Below are 23,586 nucleotides of genomic sequence, written 5' to 3' on the forward strand. Positions count from 1 at the left end.
CAGAGCTCTATGTCGAAATGTGTTTACATAACTATTTTGCTACTGGGTTGAGAACAAACTAGAGCATATGCCTGGCACACACCACGGAATTCCGAAATGTTTTCGTTAAAGAATCACCGTGCCGGCCTCCGGAGGCTCACGGAAAGGGGAAACCCCGAGAGATTGGGGTCAACTTCGATCTCCCGACCCGCACGCTGGAAGACTGCAGGAGGACGCCCCATCTGCTGCCTCCACCCGACGCTCCACGCCGCTCCCAGTCCTTTCGCAGCCGGCGATCTGCAGCAGACGGGCGAGCACCGCCCGACCCACGCGTGCGCACTTGCTTTCCTTCCAGGGGCCCCCGGCTGGGGCTGGCGTCTCCCAGCCAAGCGTCGCCCCGCCCCGCCCCGCCCTGCCCCGCCCGCCGCGCGCGTCGCCCGAAGGGGCGGGGCCTCGGCCGGGCGCCCAGTCAGCCACGGTCCCAGCCTGCCCTGCGCGGGCCAACGAGAACCAGCCGGGTGACTCACCTCTGCCGCGCTAACTCTTCGCAGCTCTTCCCTTCACGCACGCTCATCCCGACTCGAGATGGCGGCGGCGACGGCGGCGGCCGGCGACTCAGACTCTTGGGGTGAGCAGAAGTTCCGGCCCGAGTGCGGGCCGTGATGGCCTCGCTCCCACGCGTGGACTAACGCGACTCCCTCTCTTCCGTAGACGCCGACACGTTCTCTATGGAGGACCCGATGCGGAAGGTCGCGGGCGGCGGCACGGCCGGAGGGGACCGCTGGGAGGGCGAGGACGAGGACGAGGACGTGAAGGTAGGTGCGGGCCGGGGCGCCAGGCCGCTCGGCAGGCGCCGGCTGCGGGCTGGCGGGCAGATCGGGGGGCCCCGAGGCGCCGCCCGGGCCTGCGGGCCGTGGGTCCCGCGTGAGCGTTGGCCCAGCCGTGCCCTGGTTCCCTCGGCCGGCCGGCCATGTGGGCAGCGGGCGGCGGCGTGTCCGGCCGGACTCTGCCGAGGGTGGTGGCAGTCCGAGTCCCAGCCCATCACCGGGGGTCCGCTCCCCGGCCTGGATCCTAACTGGCGACGAGAAGTGACAGCAGCAGTCGGGTCGGCCCACGTGCAAGCTTCGCAGTCCAGAACCTCTCACCGGAACGAGCCGAGCAGATTGGAAACTCGGTTGCAATGTTTGTCCCATATGGAAAGTAGGGAGAGCCGCCTGCCTTGCCCGATTCGCGGCTCCCAGGTGTCAGTAACTTAGATCGGCTCCTTAGTTAGGGTCGGTGGCTCGTTACAGCGGTTGGATGCAAAAAAGAGCTTGGTTTTTCCTAAACTAGAATTGGAACAGTAAAACAACTTTTAGCTCTCCCTTCCCCCATCCTGCAGTAAGAAGGATGACCCCAGCGCCGAGTTAACCAGCAGGCAAGTGGACAGAAACCTAGGCCAGAACTGGGCACTGTGGAAAAGGGAAAGGTAACAGGAATTCATCTGCACAGGGATAGGCCTTGAAAAACACCCAAGATTTGGTAGTTGAAGTAGACCAGGGGCCAGTGGTTTTGTTTTTCTTTGTCTTGTAAGTTCGAATCCTGTTAACCTTCATTGTTTTTGAAAATTCCCACGGCTCATCCTACAGCTTTAGATGTCATTATATTCTGTGTTCATTAAAAAAAAAGTTAGAAAGTCTCAGCTCCATAACTGTATACTAGTGAAGTTTTCTTTTTCTTTTTTTCTTTCTTTTTTTTTTCAAGACAGAGTTTCTCTGTGTAGCCCTGGCTGTCCTGGAACTATCTCTTGTAGACCAGGCTGGCCTCGAACTCACAGATCGCCTGCCTCTGCCTCCCGAGTGCTGGGATTAAAGGTGTGTGCCAGTACTGCCCGGCCACTATTGAAGTTTTCAAAGTCTTCCGATATTTGTGCAGATAAAGTTTTGTATGGACTGGAAAATGCTTTTTCGTCCTTTGATTAATCTAGTACTTTGTAAATCCTGCTGGTGTTCAGAATTTTGAGCTCGGTAGTCATTGTGAATTTAATAGTAGTGTTTGGATTTTTATGTCTTGTCTCTGACTTTTGTCGAGTGTGTGTCCACTTTACCAGACAGCCTGAGTTTGAGGAAAGAGGTGAGGTCTGCATACATTGAAGTTAATAATGACTAATAGTTTTATTGAGTAGCCACTTGCATTTGTGTTTACCTGTTGTGTGTATTGCACTTGGGGATAATTTGTTACCAACCTTCTGTTACCACACAACAGCAGATTTTCAGTTTTGATTTTTCACTTTTTCTAGGAAGTGGAAGTTAAGACGTAAATAAAGAAAGAAGTTAGAAAAAGGAATGGGAGTAAGTTCAAAACAGGAGGGCTGGGGAAATGAGAGGAATTGGAAATAAGTTCCAGAAAGTTGTTTAAGTTTGTCTGTTATGATGCCATGTAGTATCTATCTGGGATTGTGGCATCTAGATGGTGTTGAGCCTGATGTTAATAATTCTCATCACTCACATTGTTTCTTAACCTTCCTAATGTTGTGACCCTTTAACATGTTGTTTTTAACATGTCCTCATGTGTGGTGACCCCCAGTCATAACATTATTTTTGTTGCTATTTCATAATTGCAATTTTGCTACTGTTATGAGTTACAATGTGAATATTTGCTATGCAACCCCTGTAAAAGGGTAATGCGACCCCCAAAGAGACCTCAAAGAAACAGTTGAGAGCTGTTATAAGTCTAAGTCTTAGCGCTAAATTTTAGAGACTTAAAGTAAGGTGTTGAAATGTTTATTTCCATTCTCATGATACAGTATAAGAATAGTTTGACTCCTGGCTTTTAAAATTATACTGATTATAATGTTACCTTGGCATTTTCTAGATTTGTGGCCATAAGCAAGTTATACTTTCTCAATATGTAAATAGTCATAATGAGACCTGCATTACATAGTTACTTTGTTATTTTTGTTTGTTTTGTTTTGAGATAGGGTCTCCCTGGGTAGCCCTGTATGTCTTAGAACTTACTGTGTAGACCAGGCTGGTGTTCAACCTCATAGAAATCTGCCTAGCTCTGCTTTGTAAGTGCTGGGATCAAAGGAGTGCAACACCATGAGAATATGTATTTTAAATGAGCCTTAAGCAGGGTCACCTAAATATTGATAGGTATTTAATAATAAATATTAGTTTTCAGTGATCTTTACTTTTTTTTTAATCCTATGAACATATTTAGGCTGCTAAATGAGATTTATTTTGTGCCACATTTTATTATTTCCTAAGGCCAGAAAGATAAGTATTTTCTGTAGTATTTATTTACTATGAATTTTGTGGTTTTTTTTTTTTTTTAAGATCATGGTTTTTGTTTTTGTTTTTGGAGCCTGTCCTGGCACTCACTCTGTAGACCAGGCTGGCCTCAAACTCACTGAGATCCACCTGTCTCTGCCTCCCAAGCACTGGGATTAAAGGCATGCACAACCACTGTCTGCTTTCAGCATTTAATCTTTTTGTGAGGGTATGCAAACAAGGTTTAATTTTCATGAAACCAAGTAATTGTAGTCCTTAAACAATTCAATGTGTGAATTTTTAAAAAAATATCCGAGTTTTAAAAAAATGCTGAGATGACCAGTGCCTGTAGTTTCAGTACTTTGGGGAAGTTGGGGGAGAATCTCTTGATTCCAGGAGTTTAGGACCAACTTTGGCAGTTGAGTGAAGAGTTCTATAACAAAACTTTAGAAAGCATTATTCATTTTATGTCAGGATAAAGTGACCATTATAAATTGCCAGTTTAATGTTGTTTATTTAGTTACTCGCTCTGATTGACTCTCCTTTTCAGAAGCTATTTTGTGGTGGCAAAAATGGACTTAAGTTGCAGACCTCTTAAAGGATAGAGTTTTTCCCAGTAAAAAGGTGAGAAGTGACTAGAAATGGTGCAGAGGTTAAGAATAGCAGCCTCTTCCTGAGGACCAGAGTTAGATTCCTAGAGCTCCTGTCACAATCCCTGTGGCTTTGCATCTGGAGTCTGTTCTTGTAGACACGTACATACACACTCAGACAGGCAGGCAGATACACATCTATGTATGTATATAAATAAGTGGAGCATACATTTCTGGCATTATTTACTTGAACCTTTCTTACTATTCTGATACACAGAGGTCTGGAGAGAATGTTTTACTTTGTGTATGACTGGAATGATGTGCAGAATGTAGACACAGGATTGAGCACTTAATGGAAGCAGGGACAACACAGCTTTAAAACCATTTTACTGGATTGCCTACATTCCCATTGAACAAGTTACAACTTAGGTTTATTCAAAAGATATACAGATTTTTAGAGGAAGCTTCTGACTGTGTTCAACTCTCTCAAGCATTTGTTTTGTTTTTATCTCTGTATGTTTAGTTTTTTTAGTCAGGATTTCATGTGGCCCTAACCTGGCCCTTGTGTAGCCAGTTGAATTCTGTGACCTTGAATCCTGATCCCCTTGCTTTTACCTTGAATACTAGGATTGCAGGCCTGTACAACTACCCCCAGTTGCTGACTTGGGGATAGAGTCCAGGGCAAACCAACAACTGAGTTACATCTTCAGCCCTCAGCCAGTTCTTTCTCTAGATAAATTGATTTATTACACATAATCTCAAGAGAATTTACCCAGGTAAAAACTGAGCATTAAGCAGTCATGTCCTACTCATTTTCTTTAAGGATCTATCCAAAGTAATAGTTTAAAATTTCCAGAGTAAGGGCATTTTTCAAGTATTCTGAAGAACAGGATTTATGCTTTATTTTAGTGTGTTTTTATATTTTAATTTTGAGCCAGGATCTCCAATTTGGATCTTCCTGCTTCAGCCATCCAAGTTCTTTGATTATATATGCCTGTCTCATGAAGATCTGTGTTTTAGAGAAAACACCTTCTGATACTCAGAAGGTGACCATTTTGCATAAATAGGTATGTTTTTGTTTTCTTTAAATTGGTATCTCCTAAAGCCGAGGATTGTGTCAGATTCATTGTGTACCTAAGGATAGCCTTGGACTCTGATCTCTTGGCTTGGGCTTCCCAAGTGCTGGGATTACAAGTGTGTGCTATGAGGCCTGACTTATGCAGTTCCAGTGATCAAACTCAGGATGTTCTGACTCTACCAATTGGACTATCTCCCCAACCCTGTTTTATTTGGGAAGTGGGAGAGGCAGTCGAGTTATGTAGATGAGACTGGACTTGAATTCTCCAGGTTCTCCAGCCTTAGCCTTCTGAGTGCTGGAATTACAAGTGGTGGCCACCATGCTTTTCTGAAAATTTGTATGTTGGAGAGATTATTTTTCTAAATTTTACAGAAAATTACAAATATGCAGGAGTAGTTTAATAAGTTCTTCACTGTTTCTTGATCCTCAACTGAATGAAGAGAGTGACCATCATTTTTTTCCCCAGCAGCCTGCCTTTTATGGCCAAGGCTGTCCTGACAACCCCTGTCAGTTTCTCCTGCTTTAGCAAGTGCTGAGATTATAGCGTGAAGGAGCCACCATGTCTGACCTTTGAACAGATTACTGTTAAGAAAATTCCAATCATTTCAATATTGTAATACTTTTTGTAAAATATCAGGTTTTTACTTAGCTTTTTATAACTATTGTTGTTGTTATTTTGCAGTTACTGGAGTGTAAACCCAAGTGCTTACACTTAATATGCTATCATTGGACTTCATTTTCAATCCTAAAACATAGTTTAAATTTTTTTTCCTTTTTTGTGTGGGTGCATGTGCCACATTGTATGCCTGGCAATCAGAAGATAACTTCAGAGTCAGTTATCTCAACAAGAATTTTTTGTTCTTGTTTTGTTTTGTTTTTGAGACAGGGTTTCTGTACGTAACAGCTCTGGCTGTCTTGGAACTCACTTTGTAGACTAGGCTGGCCTCAACTCACAGAGATCTATCTGTCTCTGCCTTCCAAGTTCTGGGCTTAAGGACGTGTGCTACCACCGTCCGACTCAGTGTTTAGTTTTTTGATTGTGATACTGCTCAGCCAAGAATGTAGAGTTTGTTAATAATCACTCTGAATGTAAGACAGGTAGGCATTGAGCTAGAACACAACTGAGTGCTGAACCAAACTTAATGAATTGGATTGCATGGAGTAGAATTTACTGAAACAATTACATTGACTTAAGAAAGATGATAGAACATTTATTTAACTTTCTTTCATAAACTGAATTTTTATGAGAAGTCTAGCCCTGTCGGTGCTGAGGCTGTTTAGAGCAGAAACCAACACATAATTTACAGAGTACTAAGAAGTTGTTTTTCCAGTAAGATTATGATGTATTTTGTGGGCTGGAGATATAGCTCAGGTGATAGAGTGCTTGCCTAGGATACATGAAGCTCTGGATTCCATTTCCAGCATTACAAAAACATGATTGTGGTGCCTTCCTATAATCTCAGCGAGGGTAAGAAGTTCAAAGTCATCTACTCATAGGAAGAGTGGGCTACTCTACCTTTAAAAGAAATGCGAATCAGAAAGTTTTGCTGTGTCTTAACTAAATTATTTAAGGAGAAAAGGAGAAAAGTATATGTTAGCTCCTGGGATATTGCTATGAGGCAAAAGCTGTTTAATCGCTCTTTTGAAGCTATTCCTGTTTGACAATCTATAAATATGTCTTCCTTCAGCTGGAAATCATTTTCAGACTTGAATATATTTTCTCATTGCATATGACACTCAACATTTCGGTATTGTAAAAATGGCAGAACCAGCCAACTGCTAAGTACTTTATTATAAATTTAAGTACATATATATAATATGTGTACGTATATACATACATACAAAACAAAATAAAGTATTTGTTTTGATTTTAATACTTGGTTGTGTTTGCTTAGAAAAAAAGATATTGAGGGGCAGCCGTATGCCTTTAATCTAGCACTTGGGAGGCAGGCAGATCTCTGTAAATCCAAGGCCAGCCTGGTCTACAGAGTTCCAGGACAGTCAGGGCTGTTACATAGAGAAAACCTGTCTTTTGTTTTGTTTTTGTTTTTGTTTTTGGAGGCAGGGTTTCTTTGTAGCTTTGGAGCCTGTCCTGGAACTAGCTCTTGTAGACCAGGCTGGCCTCGAACTCACAGAGATCCGCTGCCTCTGCCTCCCTCTGCTGGGATTTAATCCCTCTGCTGGGATTAAAGGCGTGCGCCACTACCATTTGAGAAACTGTGTCTTGAAAAAAAAAAAAAGATTTTTGAACTTGAAAAGCAGCCATCTCTTTGAGACAAATGATTCAATTCGAATGATATTAGGCATAGGGAAATTATAAACAGTCTCTCTTCTAAAGAAGCTGGCCATTACAGGAAGGCAATCAATGTTTTTGTTTTTGTTATAGTCTCATGGTCCCAGCTGGCCTAGAACTCCACGTGTAACAGAGGATGGCCGTGAACTCCTTATCCTCCTGTCTCCACTCTCCAACTGCCGAAATTACAGGCATGAGCCACCAGGATACCTGGATCAGATTTCTGGAGTGTCTGTTGTTTGTTTCAGTAATGGAGATTGAATCCAGGACCTCATTGCGAGTTGTGCGAATGCTGTCTCAATTGAGATATATTTCCAGTTTCTGGGAAAGGTATTTTTAATAGGATATTAATAGATTGTATCTTGAACCAAATAACACTTAGGTCTTTTTTATTTTGAAGTGATAGATAAGCTTACTGTCTATTTTAAGTGTCATGCAACACTTTTGTCATTTTATCTGAAAACTTGCCAGTGTTTACAGAGTTCTTGTGTTTACAGGATAGTCTGCACAGTTGTTTTTTTTTTTTTTTAATAGCAATTGTGGTAGGTATCCTATGCCCTACATTAAATTTTTAGGACTTGCTAATTTCGTAGCTAAAGAGCTAAAGTTTTAAAAATTCCTGTGGAAAGCTACTAAGCCTTCTTTGATAGTTCTGTGTACTCTTAAGAAAATTAATATGATAATTTAGTAGTAACTTCAGGGCAGGTTTGTTGCATGTATTTGAAGGTAATGATGATAGACAGTGACTTGCCTTTCATGGTCCTTTGTGCATTGGGGCGGGGTCACGACTCTACCTAGAATTTGTTTACAGGAACTGCCTCTTTGGCTACTAAAACCCTTTCTGGCCTGGCTTAGTGACATTGCCACAAATCCCAGCATTCTGGAGGTAGAAGTCAGAGGATTATGAGTTCAAGGCCAGCCTGAGCTACACAGCAAGACCCCACCACAATACCCTACACCCCCACTGGAAAAAGAAGGGATTCTGATAAAATGGGGAATTTCTAGGGAGCCTTCTGTTTGCATGGATGGGAGCTGGGTTATCTTTTATAGGAAACCATTTCATAATAGGGACATGGTATATAGAGTTGGTATGGATGAGCTACTAAGGGTGCTTCTCTGTGTTGAAGGTATCACCAGGGTACTGTTTATTTTCAGTGATTGTTCTCTCTTGGCTTTGTGGTACCAGACAGACTTCAAGATTTTTAAATTTCTAAACAAAATAATAGGCACCCTGAGTTTTGAAGGTGTGTAATTAATACAGTTTTATGTATCTGGGCACATTTTACATATTAGCATGTACCTAACTGTGCTTTTTTTTTTTTTTGAGATTTCCCTATGATCTAGGGGAGTTCATTCTAGAACTAATTGAAAGGACAAATATTAATAAGAGAAAGTTACTTTATATTCTGAGTCTCAGGAAGTTCTTTTGTCACTTTAAGCCACTCAATGCAAGTCCCTATATTGTTTCTTACTAAGATCATTTGTTGGCTATATCCGGATCACAGTTTTTTCTGTAAAAAGGGATGCTGCTGCCGTATATTGAGAAGAGTTACGAGAATTAGCCTTAATGTTACAACAAGAAAAAGCTCCTAGCATAATTTTGGGTGTAAAGTAAATGTTCATCAATATGTTCTGTTACTATTATTATCTCGATTTTAAATCTGCACTTACTGGAAATACAGTACCCTCCTATTTGAAGCACTGTCTAAGCAGCATATTACAGACCCTGAAATACTTGATAGTTAACTTCTGTTGGTAGCCTTTGTACTACAGTTTTCATGTGAAAACTAAGGCATAGTAGTAAGGTAATAATACAAACTTTTTTTATTTTTAATTTTTTGTTTGTTTGTTTTTTGATATAGGGTTTCTCTGTGAAAAGTCCTAGCTGACCTGGAACTTGCTTTGTAGAGCAGGCTGGCCTTGAACTCAGAGATCCACTTGCTTCTGCCTCCCCAGTACTGGGATTAAAGGTGTGCACCACCACTGCCTGGCTCTGATTTTTTTATTTCCAATTCTAATATCTTAGTTACTTAAATAATGAATAATTAATTTGTTTTCAGTCTGATAAAACTCGAAACCATGAGTTAAATTGACAAGTGATTGTAAAAATATATTTTTTACTGGTGAGTTAGCTCATTGGGTAAGAGCACTGCACTGGCTGATCTTCCAGAGAACCCAGGTTAGATTTCCCAGCACTCACTTGGTAGCTTACAACTGTAACTCCAGTTCCAGGACATCTGAATCCTCTCTGGACTCCCTGGACACACAAGTGGTACATAGGCATACATGAAGGCTGAACATCCAAACACAGAAAATAGAATGTTTTAGAAACTTATACATACACATACTTACTTGCATATGAAATTATTCCAATAGATTTTTAATTTCTTTGCTGGATGTACAAACTTGTTTTTATTGAGGTTTAGCATATATATATATATATATATATATATATATATATATATCTGCATTGATTTAGACCTGTGGTCTGTAATGCTATAAAACTAGACGCTTGTGTTTGTGTCATAGCTGTGGTATTAGTCAGCTGTTGCCTCTTGTAATGGCATTAGGGCTTCCTGCTTTGCATCTTCCCTCTGATGGCTCATCTTTAAATGACGTGTCATACTGTGCTGGTGGTTGCTGAGACTGTGTTCTACCTATAGATTAAAGCACAATTTAAATTGAGGGCTGTCTCTATCCCTGCTAAACTGGAATCTTGTAAATTCTACAGTGTCTTCAGAAAATTGTTTGACATTAGGTTTATATGTAGCTCAGTATAGAGTTAGGCATAGATAAACAGATTATAGGTCTACCTCAGAGTGCCTTGCCTGGCTTAAGGAGGCAGAGCCATAAAGGGATGAATAGTTCTTCACTTGTCTCTAATACTGTACCTAAAAATACTGTGTAATTTGATTCATTGACTGTGATTGTGTTGTAAGCAATACCGCTGGAAACAACCCATTGATTAGAGAGCAGCATCTGGTGAACGAAACAATTGAAAAGCAATGGGCGGTACACACACATAGGTAATCTCAGAATGTAGTAAGGGAAGGCAAGAGGATCAGTTCAAGGCCATTTTGGGCTATATAGGTAGACTTTGTCAAATTAAAAATAAGATAGCAACTTACTTAAGGCTTATAAATTTGAGCTTGGTTATCTTGTATTTTTAATTGGTAAGCTTTTTATGGCATTAGATAAGTGGATATAAAGGCTTATGGAAAAACAAACATAACAGTAAAAACAAAAATCCTAACAGGGGCTGGCTCACAACCATCTGTAATGAGATCTGGTGCCCTCTTCTGGCCTTCTGATATACATGCAGGCAGAACACTGTATATATAATGAATAAAAAAATCCTAAAATGGGGAATGACATTAAACACACATTATTTTATGTATGCAGACATTAAACATACCATAAAGCTTCTGTAATGAAAGCAGTGTGGTAGTAAATGGGTGTTAGTTCCACTTTAACCTCTGCACTCAGGAGATACAACAGGGTCACTGCAAGCTTTAGTCTATATGATAAGGTCTGTGGTTTTTACTATAGATAGATCAGGGGTCTAAATAAAAAAAAACAATGAAACAATATACATTCTAGAAGAAAACATGGTGAATTCTTTGGTGTGAGATTTTTTTGACTTAATGCAAATCTAATGCAAATATAGAGGTAGCAAAAGCCAGTGACTCATAGATTTTACTGTATTTGGAGGACAGTTTCATTAAGAGAGGAACAGAAAAGGGTGCCTATTGTCTCTGTTCTGTTCACTAGTGTACTGGAGATTAGCAAATACAATTAGAGGAATTAATTTGTCAGGCTGGTGTGGAGGGCCTTCTTCATATCTTCAATCTCATCACTTGGAGGCAGAGGTGGGGAGATCGCTGAGTTGGAGGCCTGCATGGAATATATAGTGAAACCCTGTCTCAAAAGTCAAGAAGTAGTGCGCCCTTTCTGTTGTTTTTAGGTGATGTGTACTGGTTGTATAGTATATCCCTTATCCAGAACACTTGGGGCAGAAATACTGCCATTTGGGGCTTTTTTTTTTTTGCTTCAGATTTTGAGGTGTATATATGTATATGTAATGGTATGGGACCCAAGTAAACATGAAATTCTTTTGTTTTAAATATACCTTATACCCATAACTGGAAGGTAATTTTATACACTATTTTAAGCATTCTGTTTGACAAAAGATCTATCTATCTGGGTCAGATGTGGAATTTTCTGTTGTTATTTTTAATTTTTGGTAGTACTGGGGAGTTAACCTAGGGTCTTGTGCATGCCAAGCAAGCAATTTATTATATAATTTACCTACTTGCTCTCTCTTCTTTTTTTTTTTTTAAATATTTATTTATTATTTATACAATATTCTTTCTGTGTGTATGCTTGCAGGCCAGAAGAGGGCACTAGACCTCATTACAGATGGTTGTGAGCCACCATGTGGTTGCTGGGAATTGAACTGAGGACCCCTGGAAGAGCAGGCAGTGCTCTTAACCTCTGAGCCATCTCTCCAGCCCCTCTCTCTCTCTCTTCTTAATTTGAAACAGGATTACTCCGTAGAGGCAGCCCTTAAACTTTGATTTACCTTTCAAGTAGCTGGGATTATATTCAGGCTTGTGGTACTAGGTCCATTTGTTGTAAGTATGGAATATTTTTCTTTCCTTCTTCGAGACAGCCCTAGCTGTTCTGGAACTCACTCTGTAGGCTGGCCTCAACTCACTGAGATCCGCCTGCCTCTATCTTCCAAATGCTGGGATTAAAGGCATTCAGCGCCCCCACCCCCACCCCAAGTATGGAATATTCTTGTGCCAACATGTTGATGATACTCGAATGTTTTGAATTCTGAAACATTGCAAATTTTTTAATTAGAGAATTATAAGTAAGGAATTGATAATAAATCTTAAGTGGTAAAATTGCTGTACAAAGGCTGGGTGTGGTAACCTGTACTCCAACCACTTGGGAAGTGGAGGCGGAAAGACCAGGAAGGAGTTCAAGGCCAGGCTAGGCTATACTGGACTCTGTCCTTCACTAATGTTCAAAGCCCAGTAACCTTTGCTACATACAAATAACTAATTATAGGGCATGATGGGAGCAAGGGAAACTTAACTTACAAAAGCAACAGAATTTACAGGAATTTACAGAATACTAGGAACAGACCCAAAGAAAAACATGTAACACTTATTATACTCCTGAGATACGAATTAGACTTGAAAAAATGGAAAGATAACCATTGGCTAAGGGCCTTACTGTTACAAAGGCTATAATACCAAAATTACCAACAAACTTGTTTGTGCAGAGTTAACCATAGAGATTCCCCCCCCCCCCCCCACATGGTTTCTCTGTAGCTTTTGGACCCCATCCTGGAACTAGCATGTAGACCAGGCTGACCTCCAACTCAAAGAGATCCACTTGCCTCTGCCTTCTGAGTGCTGGGATTAAAGGCATGCGCCACCACCACCCGGCAAACGTAGAAATCTTGTGGGAAAGAAAATGTGTAAGAATTACTAATGGAGGGGCTAGAGAGATAATGGCTCAGTGGTTAAGAGCATTGCCTGCTCTTCCAAAGGTCCTGAGTTCAATTCCCAGCAACCACATGGTGGCTCACAACCATCTATAATGAGGTCTGGTGCCCTCTTCTGGCCTGCAGACATACACACAGACAGAATATTGTATACATAACAAATAAATAAATATTAAAAAAAAGAATTACTAATGGAGGTTCTTGTCTTCAGGATAACTGGGATGATGATGATGACGAAAATAAAGAGGAAGCAGAAGTAAAACCAGGTGAGCCACTGATGCTGCTTCGTTGTTTTAAACCAAATCTCTCTGTATATTTTCTTTTTCTTGTACTTTTGTACAGCAGATTAAGTACCTACAGGTTTTCTGTTTGATTGCTGGGTCATCTAGGTAGGAGAAAAGAGTAGAGGAAATGGTGTTGTTTGAATAATCTTATTTGTCTATTTGGATCTTTGGGGATAAGATTTGAAAGGAAAAGGAAGAGTACTGGAACTTTTATCGTTTCCAGAATATCACCATAAGACTCTGAAAGCTAGGGAGGTTTTGTCTCTTCAGGTGTTCAAGTATCATATCTGCCTAAGCTACAGACTAGAAAGTATTCAATATAATTGTAAATAAAATATTTCTTTCAGAAGTAAAAATTTCAGAAAAGAAAAAAATAGCAGAAAAGATAAAAGAGAAAGAACGGCAGCAGAAGAAAAGGCAAGAAGAAATTAGAAAGAGGGTAAGTTCTGTCAGTTTCCGTAAAATGCATACAGAATTCATAATGTGTCAGTTGTGGTACAGCGTCTTAACTGGCTGCAAATATTACCTCACAATTTGAAGGGCTCTGTAAAGACAAAGTGGATATACCATAAGATAGGTGCATCCCAGAGCAAAGGGATTTTTGGTGCAAAAATCCAACCCAGAAGTCTTACATCTGAAAATATTTTCAGTTTCATCAGAACAGTTAGATTGTGCAGTGACCACACGTAATGTTTTTGCTAGCACCTGCAGTTTTGCTTTTTTTTTTTTTCTTTCAGTGCTGGGATTGAATTCAGGGCCTCATGCATGTAAGTGATCCCTCTGCCACTGAGCTGTATGCCCAGCCCACCCGCAGCTATTTCTAGTCACAGTCATACACAGAGAATACACTGAGCAAACCTTTGTCATGTCCTAAACTGGTTTTATTCTCGATTATTTGTAGCAGGATCCAGAAGTATTGTTGTATTTATTAATTTTCTTTTTAATAGGAAACATTTCATAATTCAAACTATAAAACACTTCTAATTCCTTATTCTGTCTTTCCCACTATCCCTCATGTAAACACTTGTTCCTTATCTTTCCATCACACCTTTATATTTCTGTGTGTATCATCTCCAGCTCTCTTTGAGACAGACTGACCTTGAGCTTGATTTTTCTCCTGTCTCCACTTCCCAAGTACTGAGATTATAGATATGCACCGCTAACTGGCTGTCCTTTCTTCTGTAGTTTCCACTTCATTTTTATTTACTTTCCTGTAGAAATCTTCCCATACATAACATGGAAATACCTCTAATACTTTACTTTTTGTTGTTGTTGTTTTGTTCTGTTTGAGACAGGGTTTCTCTGTGTAGCCTTTGCTGTCCTGGAACTCACTTTGTAGACCAGGCTGGCCTTAAACTCAGAGATCTGTTTGCATGCCTCTGCTTCCTGAGTGGAATTAAAGGCTGCACCACCACCCCCTTGACTTCTTTACTTTTTGTTAAAAAAAGATCTTCAAATATGAAAGTAGGAAAATAATCAGGCATAGTGGTGTATTCCTGAAATCCCAGTTCTCTGGAAGTGTGAATTACATTACTGTAAGTTCAAGACTAGCCTGGGTTGTATTGTAAGGCCCAGTCCCATAAAGCCAAATGTTGGTGGTATCCATACCTATAATCCTGGCATGTAGGAGGCAGAAAGAGGAGGATTGCTAAAAATTGTAGGCTAGCCTGGTCTATATAGCAAGTTCTAGGTCATCCAGGGCTACGTAGTGTGAGACTGTCTCAAAAAACAACAAATATCACCTAATATTGTTAATGTGTCCCCAGATTTGTTTCAGCTATTTTTGTTTTGCTTAATATAACTAATATACATTTTACCTTTAAACCTCTGAAAGGGGGATTTTTTTCATATCAGGTTGTATTTATGCAATATACCTGATATTTTAGAAAACTATATTTTTAGCTGTGTCTGTATAGCTTGTTTTTACCAGAAAGAGATGTAGCATGGGATCTGCATCTGTGAGATGCAGCTCATTGATGGAGTGCTTGCTCGTGTGAAAGGTGCTATGGTCAGTCTGCTTTATGTGGGGGAGACAGTGTCTCTGTGTAACTCTGTCTCTCCTGGGATTTGCTCTGTAGACCAGGCTGGCCTCAAATTCAGATCCACTTGCCTCTGCCTCCAAGTGCTGGTATTAAAGGTGTGTGCCACCATGTCTGACTCTGCCAAAAAAATAATTCTTTGTTTTCATATAAACTTGTTAATAAGGTTTTTGTAACTTGTGTTTTACTCAAGCACAGTAGTTTATTGTTTGAGACTTTTATACTTGTATATAATGTGTTTAGTTGAAACCCCTAGTTCCTCCTGTCTTCCCCATTACTCTCCTTCCCAACTTCATATGCTGTTTTTAAAAACTAAAGAGTCTACTTGGTGCTTCCAGTGTGTAGATGGGTACAGGACCATCTACAAAACCCTGTGTTCAATCCTTCGCACTTCATAAAACAATGTGGCACTACATGCCTATAACCCCATTGCTTGAGAGATGGAAGCAGGAGGATAAGAAGTTTGAGTAATCCTAAGTTAGGTAGTGAGCTTGAGACCAGCTCGGGGGCAGGGGGCAGGGGAGGCTGTCCTTATGCTTGTTCACACCACCACCACCATCATGTATGGTACACACATATGAATGAAAAAACATTGAAGTTTCAAGCAGGTTGTGGTTCTGCATGCCTATAATCCCACTGAGAGAGTTACAGGTTTGAGGATAGAATAGCCTGGAACAGAAGAGATCATGTCTCAATAAAGAAGCAAACATTTGTAAGAGCTGTGCATGGTGGCGTGTACCTGTACTCTCATCCCTCCTTACTGTATGAGACTATCTCAAAAGAATTTAGGAATCAAAAAACAAAACAACCAGAAACAAAACTATAACGTGTTAAAGAATAAAATTTAAAGCTCTGAAGTGGAGTTTAGGGTTTGTTTTGTTTTCCGAGACAGGGTTTCTCTGCGTAACAGCCCTTTCCGTCCTAGAACTCTGTAGACCAGGCTGGCCTAGAACTCCCAAGTGCTGGGACATGCACCACCACCACCTGGCCAGGTTTTCAGACTTTTATATTAGTCTCCAACTTGAGGAGACCTTGACTTGAGTGTTAGTTTGTCTTAAGCCTGACATTGAGATATTTTCAGTTTTGATCTTTGTCTAGGTCTAAAGACACTTGGAAATATTCCATTTTTCTTTTTTTTAACCTCTTTACATTTCCACTTCATGAACAAGGAAATGTGTTTTCAGGGGCTGGAGAGATGGCTCAGTGGTTAAGAGCATTGCCTGCTCTTCCAAAGGTCCTGAGTTCAATTCCCGGCAACCACATGGTGGCTCATCTGGAATGAGGTCTGGTGCCCTCTTCTGGCCTTCAGACATACACACAGACAGAATATTGTATGAATAATGAATAAATAAATATAAAAAAAAGAAAAAGCAAAAAAGAAATGTGTTTTCAACATGAAAATTTGCATAGGTGGGAACATGCAGGTGCTTGTATTATTCCCCAATAACTGTTATCTCTTGAAAAGACACCAGCTGCTATCTACCCTTTCAGAGTGCTGGGGGGATAAGTGAGAGCTTTACATTACTGAGGTGTCATGTTGGTTTACATTTAGATTACATGTTAGATTACATTTGTAACTCTAAAATAAAACTTTTTCTAATGGTTTGAAAACATCTTTAATGTCTATGTTGCCAAATGAACAGTGTGTTAAATATTCTGTAGTTAATGTCACTAGATTTACTTGCAATTATAAATAGTATTCCAGTGGATATCTTTGTGTTCAGCTCAGGTTTCTCCACCTCCTCCCATCCCATTTTATGTGTATTGGTGTTTAACTTGCATGCTTGCCTGTCTATCTACCACTTAAGTGCCTGGTGCCCTTAGAGGCCAAAAGAGCACATTGGATTCCCTCGAATTGGAGTTGTAGGTGGTTGTGAACCCCCGTATGGGTGCTGGGAAGAATTCTTGGTCTTCTAGAAGAACAGCCAGCGGTAATCTTTGCCACTGAGCCATCTCAGTGCCTCCTCTCTTTAAAAAAAAAAAAAAAGGTTTATTGTTTTTGAGTGTCTTGTGTGTATGTATATTTGTACTGTGTTCATGTGGTACCTGTGTATCTCCTGGAACTAGATTTTTAAGTTACCATGGGGGTGCTGGGATTTGAACCCCTGTTCTATGGAAGAGCAGCTAGTGCTCTTAACCACTGAGCCATCTCTTCAGCCCCCTGCCCCCATCTCAGGTTTCTTAACACAAATATTTATTATAGAATTGATGAAAGCGGGGGCTGGAGAGATGGCTCAGTGGTTAAGAGCACTGGACATTCTTCCAGAGGACCTGGGTTCAATTCCCAGCACCCACATGGCAGCTCACAACTATCTGTAACTCCAGTTCCAGGGGATCTTATGTGATACCTTCACACCAATGCACATAAAATAAAGTTAAATAAATTATTTAAAAAAAAAAAGAATTGATGAAAGCATGTAGAAATACTTTAAGATGCCCGATAGAGGTCTCCATATTCTAGAAAGGTTGCTCAATGTCTGTTGTGGCATCCTGTGAAGAGTGCCGTTTCATCTTACCTATAATTTCATCCACTCATTTTTGACAAGTGGATGGGGAACTAAATAGCCTCTACCTTCCTGGGTTCAAATATTACTCCTATTATTGTGTGTAAGTTGTTTTACCTCTCTGTGTCTCCATGCTTTATTTAATTATCTATATAATTGAGATATGAGTATCCTTTAAAGTGTTTAGAAGAGTGCCAAAATACAGTAATCATTTGTATGATTACAAGTATGTGCTTGCTTCTTTGTGTAAGTGCTGATGACATAAAATCCATACAATATAAAAATATACTCTGTCTGCTATAAACTTGTCTTTTACAAGTGAAACTTGTGTTTCATTTTAGTTAGAAGAGTCTGAAGAACCTAAAGTGCTAACACCTGAAGAGCAATTAGCAGATAAACTTCGGCTAAAGAAGCTACAGGAAGAGTCAGACCTTGAATTAGCAAAAGAAACTTTTGGTAAGATGGTGGTGCAGTGTTGAACCACTCCAGGTGAAAAATTCTGCCAGTCTTACTGCCTTATCTGTGAGAGATCAAAACTGTTTTTAAAGGACGCACACATTCTAATTGAGATTAGAACTCTGTTTTAAGCTCTTGTTTATATATTTAAGATTACTTGACAAAGTATAGACATGTTTTCAAATTTTTTGAGTAATATTTTATAGTATCATAAATATATATAACATCATTTGTAACACATGCCCGTATTCCTAACCCTTGGAAAGCTGAGACAGGAGAGTCAGAAGTAGTGGTTAATTAGGGCTATATAGCAAGAAGGCCTCCCAACGCCCTCCGAAAGATGCCAGTAGACCAGTAAAGTGTACTGTTGCCTAAACTTATGAACTGGATAGATTCTGCTGTCTATGGCTTTGAAATTGAAATACCCAACTGTCTTTGGTGATATCCTATTGCCGTAAGTCCAGATAGGACTTGGACAGAGCAGGTTGGTCCATGTAGAATATTCAGTTTTGGCTTTGCCTTGTGTTCAGGGTTGTTTCTCTTTTTTTGGCCTTCATAATACCCTACCTTTCAGGGCCATCATTTATCTTACAGCTTATATAGTCCATCATCAGGGAAGTCAGGCAGGGCAGGAACTGAAGCAAAAGTCATGGAGGATTGCTGCTTACTAGCTTGTCCCGTAGGGCTTGTTCAGTCTGCTTACTTACAATTCCCAAGACCACCTGCCCAGGGGTAGCATTGCCCACAGTGAGCTGGGCTGTCTCACATAAATCAAAAATCAAGAAAATGTACTGCAGGCCAATCTGGTGGGGGCATTTTCTCAGTTGAGGTTCCCGCTTCTCAGAGGACTCTAGTTTGTCATGTTGCCATAGAACTAGCCAGCATACCTAAGGAAGAGTTAAAAGAAATAGAGAAATACAGACTACTTCATTTGTCAAGTTTGTCCTTATCTGGTGTGAAAAAATTCACCAACCCCTTCTCTAGAACAAAGAGGCTTGCTTGTTCCCCTTTAGGAAAGTGTGTTCATACCCTCAATGGGTTTCTAGCAGTGTTGGCTGTAACTGTGGGTGTTCCTCTCTTCAGGACAGCCCATGTGTGTATACTCAGTGCAGAAAATCTCATGGGGGTACCAGTTGCAAATTAAGAAATGGAAAATGAGCTAACAGTCACTATCTGGTTAATAGGAATTGAATTTGTGGTTTTGCTAGATCATTATTTGACATTGAAAAAGATATGTTAAGAAGCATACATACTTTTAACCTAGAATTTTAGAATTTAGATTATTTTTCTCTCAGGTTTTAACACATGGTTACTTCTGTTTAATTTTTGGAGTTAGCTAATTATTTTTATCATATCCATCTCCTTATCCTTTCCCATCTTTGTAAAAAGTTTTGTTTTTACATTTATTGGGTTTCTGTACCCAAGGATGCTTGTGGAAGCCAGAGGACAGCTTGTGGAGTTGCTGCCATGAGGGTTCAAGGGATTGATTGAATGTAGGTGGTCACACTTGGTGGCCCCCCATCCCTTTTGTCTTTCTTGGACAGATCTTTTGAGAGCATCCTTCTTTGAACAGCTAGTAAATTCTGTGGATTCCTTTTCTAGTTACAGCTTTTGTTTTTGAGACAGGGTCTTTGTAGCTCTGACTGGTGTAGAACTTACTATATAGACCAGGTTGGCATGGAACTCAGAGAAATTTGCCTCTGCTTCCTGAATGCTGGGATTAAAGGTGTTTCTAATACTTCAGTTGGAACAGGAATCAAACCCCAAAACAAATCCATGACACACACAGAATTCAAGATTTTTAGTTTTTAGTGCAGGGGATTGAACTCAGGGCTTCATATAAGTTAGGCAAGCACTATGTGTTGTGAGTAAGCTACATTCTCAGCCCCTATTTAGTAATTTACTGGTTGGTGGTTTTCTTTTTTCAGACAGGTTCTTGCCAGGCTGGCCTTGAATTCTTCATCCTCCCAAATGCTGGGATTATAAATGTTTGTAACTACTCAAATTCATATGTTTTTTTTTTATTGGTAGTAGTTGACAGTATTGTAAGCAGACAGTGATGGGTTTGTTATTAAATATGATTGTTGCCTAAAATAAAAATGGAAGAAAATGCTAAATTGGAGGTCAATAAAATTCAAGATAAAATAAATTTTTTTTAATATTTGAATTTCAGAGGCACCCTTCTGAATTCTGTCCAGGAACTCTCACTGGCCCAGGTTAAAAAGTTCAGTAGTTTAAAAAGCTTCCTAGGGCTGGAGTGGTGGCTCAGTGGCTAATAAGCCTGATAACCTGAGTTTGATTCCCCAGAACCCTCATTGGTGGAAGGAGTGAAAGTTATCCTCTAATTTCACATGCAGATGGTGGCACATGTTTTTATAAAGTTCTGCTTTAGAGTAAAACAGATTGTTTAGATAGCAGCTTGGTTTATGAACTTTAAAGTTTTTGTTACGGGGAGGAACGTGTGGAGATCAGAAGACAGTTTTGTGTCCTCAGTTCTTTCTCCCCATCTTTACATGGGAAGCTCTTACCCTGTGAGCCATTTCTCTAGTCCCCATTGATGAACTTAAAAATGTTTGTATCTTCCTAATGCTTCAGGTCTTCTCTCCTGCAGGTGTTAATAATACAGGTTATGGAATAGATGCTATGAACCCATCTTCAAGAGATGATTTCACAGAGTTTGGAAAGTTACTAAAAGATAAAATTACACAGTATGAAAAATCACTATATTATGCCAGTTTTTTGGAAGCCTTAGTTCGAGATGTCTGTATTTCATGTAAGTGATGCTGATTTCTAGCCCCTTTTGTTAAGATTATATTGTAAACATCATACTTGGGAAAGTTTTTTTTTTTTTTAGATAAGCTTTAATGCCATATAATGTAGACTTTTAGGATTTCCTTTTTAGCAACTATTTTTGGAATGTTATCCAATTTGAGTATTTGGGGGTGGGGCAGGCTGCTTTCATTGTTGTGTAGGAGCTTCTCAAAAGAGATAGCTGATTTATGCCTAGCAAAGCAGGTCACATTGTCTCCTAAAGGACTACAAAGTATCTTTAGAGGGAATGGACTAGGGGCTCTTTGGGACTGTTGATTTTACAAGTAGGGTTTGAGATGCTATCCAAATTGCCCAACAGAACTGGTGCCCTTAATGCTGGGACACCATACCAAGAATGTCTGAGGGGCTTGGGACTGGTTGCAGAGTGTCAAAAGGCTCTTGAATTAGGAGTCATAGTTTGAGGAATGATCAGGAAGCAGGGGTCAATGTAGGTAATGATTACGCACAGGTGGGTTTTCATTTTATATGTATGTATGTACTGTTTTTCCTGTTTCTTTTGTGGGGGGCTTTCTAACCAAACCCTAACATTTTCTGTATCTAAGAACTGATCTACTACTGTTTGTCCACTACTAAAAGGTGTTGTTCCTGGGCTAGAAAACATAGTGGGGGGCAGAGGCCTATCATTTGTGTGTTTAGTTATCATTTCATATTCTATGTAGCTGCTACTCAGTGATTGTAGAGGCTGTGGTTAGTCTCCCCTCTGTTTAGACCGAGGGAAGACAGTAAGAAGCCATGCAAACACTAAGGAATTTACAAACATTGTTCTTTTGTTTTCCAAGACAGGGTTTCACTGTGTTTTGCTGTCCTGGCTATACTGGGTCACACTCTGTAGACCAGGCTGACCTGGAACTCAGATCCACCTGCCTCTGCCTCCCCAGTGCTGGATTTAATGCGTGCATCTGGCTAATTAGAGTTCTTATACTCATTGGGTTGACCATTTTACTTTAGTGTGCTATAGACTGAACAGTTACTTACCTGTTTATTTATGAAGGAGAAACTCATAGTTGTTTTAATAAAGGTACCTAGGTTACAAATGTAGGATATCTATTTTGATTTTATTTTTTAAAATGCTTAAAAATTGAAGTTTATTATTATGTCTCTCTCTTTTTTTAAAGTGGAAATTGATGACTTGAAAAAGATTACCAATTCATTGACTGTGCTTTGCAGTGAAAAACAGAAGCAAGAAAAGGTAAGAGCAAGCTGTACAGAGAAATGCTTTATGTTAGGGTGGGGCTGTGGGCAGAGTTCCCTCAACACAGTAAAGAGCCTGTTGAAATTTTAAGTTAGAACAGAACAGCAGTGTGGTGTCTGTTGTCTCCATTCATAGACATACTTGCTTTCTTTTCTGAGACAATAAAACTTGCTGTAGCCTAGCTGAGCGGTGGTGGCACACACCTTTAATCCCAGCACTCAGGAGGCAGAGGCAGGTGGATCTCTGAGTTTGAGGCCAACCTGGTCTACAGAGCTAGTTCCAGGACAGGCTCCAAAGCTCTGTCTCGAAAAACCACCACCACCAAACCCCCAAAATGCTGTAGCTTTAACATCTCAAGGGTTTGCTGTGACAGGTGAAATGTTCGTAGCATACAGGTTCATGAATTTTAACTCTTCCTTCATTTTTAGCAAAACAAAGCCAAAAAGAAGAAGAAAGGTGTGGTTCCTGGAGGGGGATTAAAGGCCACTATGAAAGACGACCTGGCAGACTATGGTGGATATGATGGAGGATATGTACAAGACTACGAAGACTTCATGTGACATTCTATCTTCTCCTGGTGTCTTCTTTCTGTTGCCCACAATCCCTTCAACATGTAGCACAACTTCCTTTCCTTTCAGTTCTGCCAAATGCTACAATCAGAAGTGCAGTATCTTTCGTGCTGGTTATTTTAACCCCTTGACACTCAGGTGCTAATGAGCAAATGAGGGAACTTGGATCTTGTTGCCAAGGGGTTAAAATTGGGAACTTCAATTGCTACTAAATCATAGTTTAAAAACAAAACAAACCTAATAATGTTGTCATTGTTGCTATCTGACTCCATAGCAGCAGTCACTAAATTGGAAACAAAGGTCGCAACATGACAAAAAATTGTGTAGTATTTACCAGCACCATTCAGTAATACAGCCTTAACCATACCTCCTTGAACTACTTCATAACTTGTCAAGAAGAGCAGTTTGCAGCAAGCAAGGGCATGTGGGATGCACCTAATATTAAAATTGCTTTGTCTAAAATTTGAGCGTGAGGATATTAAAAACATGTTGTGAAGAAGACTGCTTATCTCAGAGTGAAGATACTGTGGCTGAAAAATACTAGTTTGATACTTAAGATTTTAATGACCAAAACCTTTCAACTTTGAAGCTGAAGAAGGTAAACCTCTCCATTGTCACAGTGCCAGTGGTGGACGCTCCAGTGCATTGACTGTCTAGTTATTTATCGGCCTATTTCTACTGATGGAGGACTTCAGATGGGGGAGGGAACTGTTTCTATTTGCCTGATTCAAGTGTCTGAGAAACAAATCTTGTTCTTCTAGGCTGCAACAGAAAAACTTAACAGGGTTTTGGCATTTCCTTTTCTTTATAAAACATACTCAGCAAACTGCACCAGTTAACTACAGTTTGGTAAATTGTTATGTTAACAATTATGACATCTGCAATGTTTTATAAAGCAACTAATTTAATAAAATCACTATTGTGAGGACTTAAATTTTGTGTTACCTCCCAAGAGATAGTTGAGTACAGGATGCAGCTCTTGGGTAGAGTCTCTTTGTACT

At 40.1% G+C, this 23,586-nt stretch overlaps 1 protein-coding gene across 1 annotated transcript; it reads left to right on the forward strand.

Annotated features, from left to right (window-relative positions):
- Nucleotides 1-450: 450 nt before the first annotated feature.
- Eif3j (eukaryotic translation initiation factor 3 subunit J) lies at nucleotides 451-23,513 on the forward strand. Its single transcript, XM_041678701.1, has 8 exons — nucleotides 451-607; nucleotides 691-794; nucleotides 12,921-12,975; nucleotides 13,341-13,432; nucleotides 17,878-17,992; nucleotides 20,604-20,765; nucleotides 21,940-22,013; nucleotides 22,445-23,513. The coding sequence occupies exons 1-8, from the start codon at nucleotides 565-567 to the stop codon at nucleotides 22,574-22,576; spliced, it is 777 nt and encodes a 258-aa protein (XP_041534635.1). The 5' UTR covers nucleotides 451-564; the 3' UTR covers nucleotides 22,577-23,513.
- Nucleotides 23,514-23,586: the final 73 nt, after the last annotated feature.

The sequence above is a fragment of the Microtus oregoni genome, unplaced genomic scaffold (assembly GCF_018167655.1).
Source record: "Microtus oregoni isolate MIOR12 unplaced genomic scaffold, Mior012 000031F_ref0000149, whole genome shotgun sequence".
In the NCBI taxonomy this organism is placed as follows: Eukaryota; Metazoa; Chordata; class Mammalia; order Rodentia; family Cricetidae; genus Microtus; species Microtus oregoni.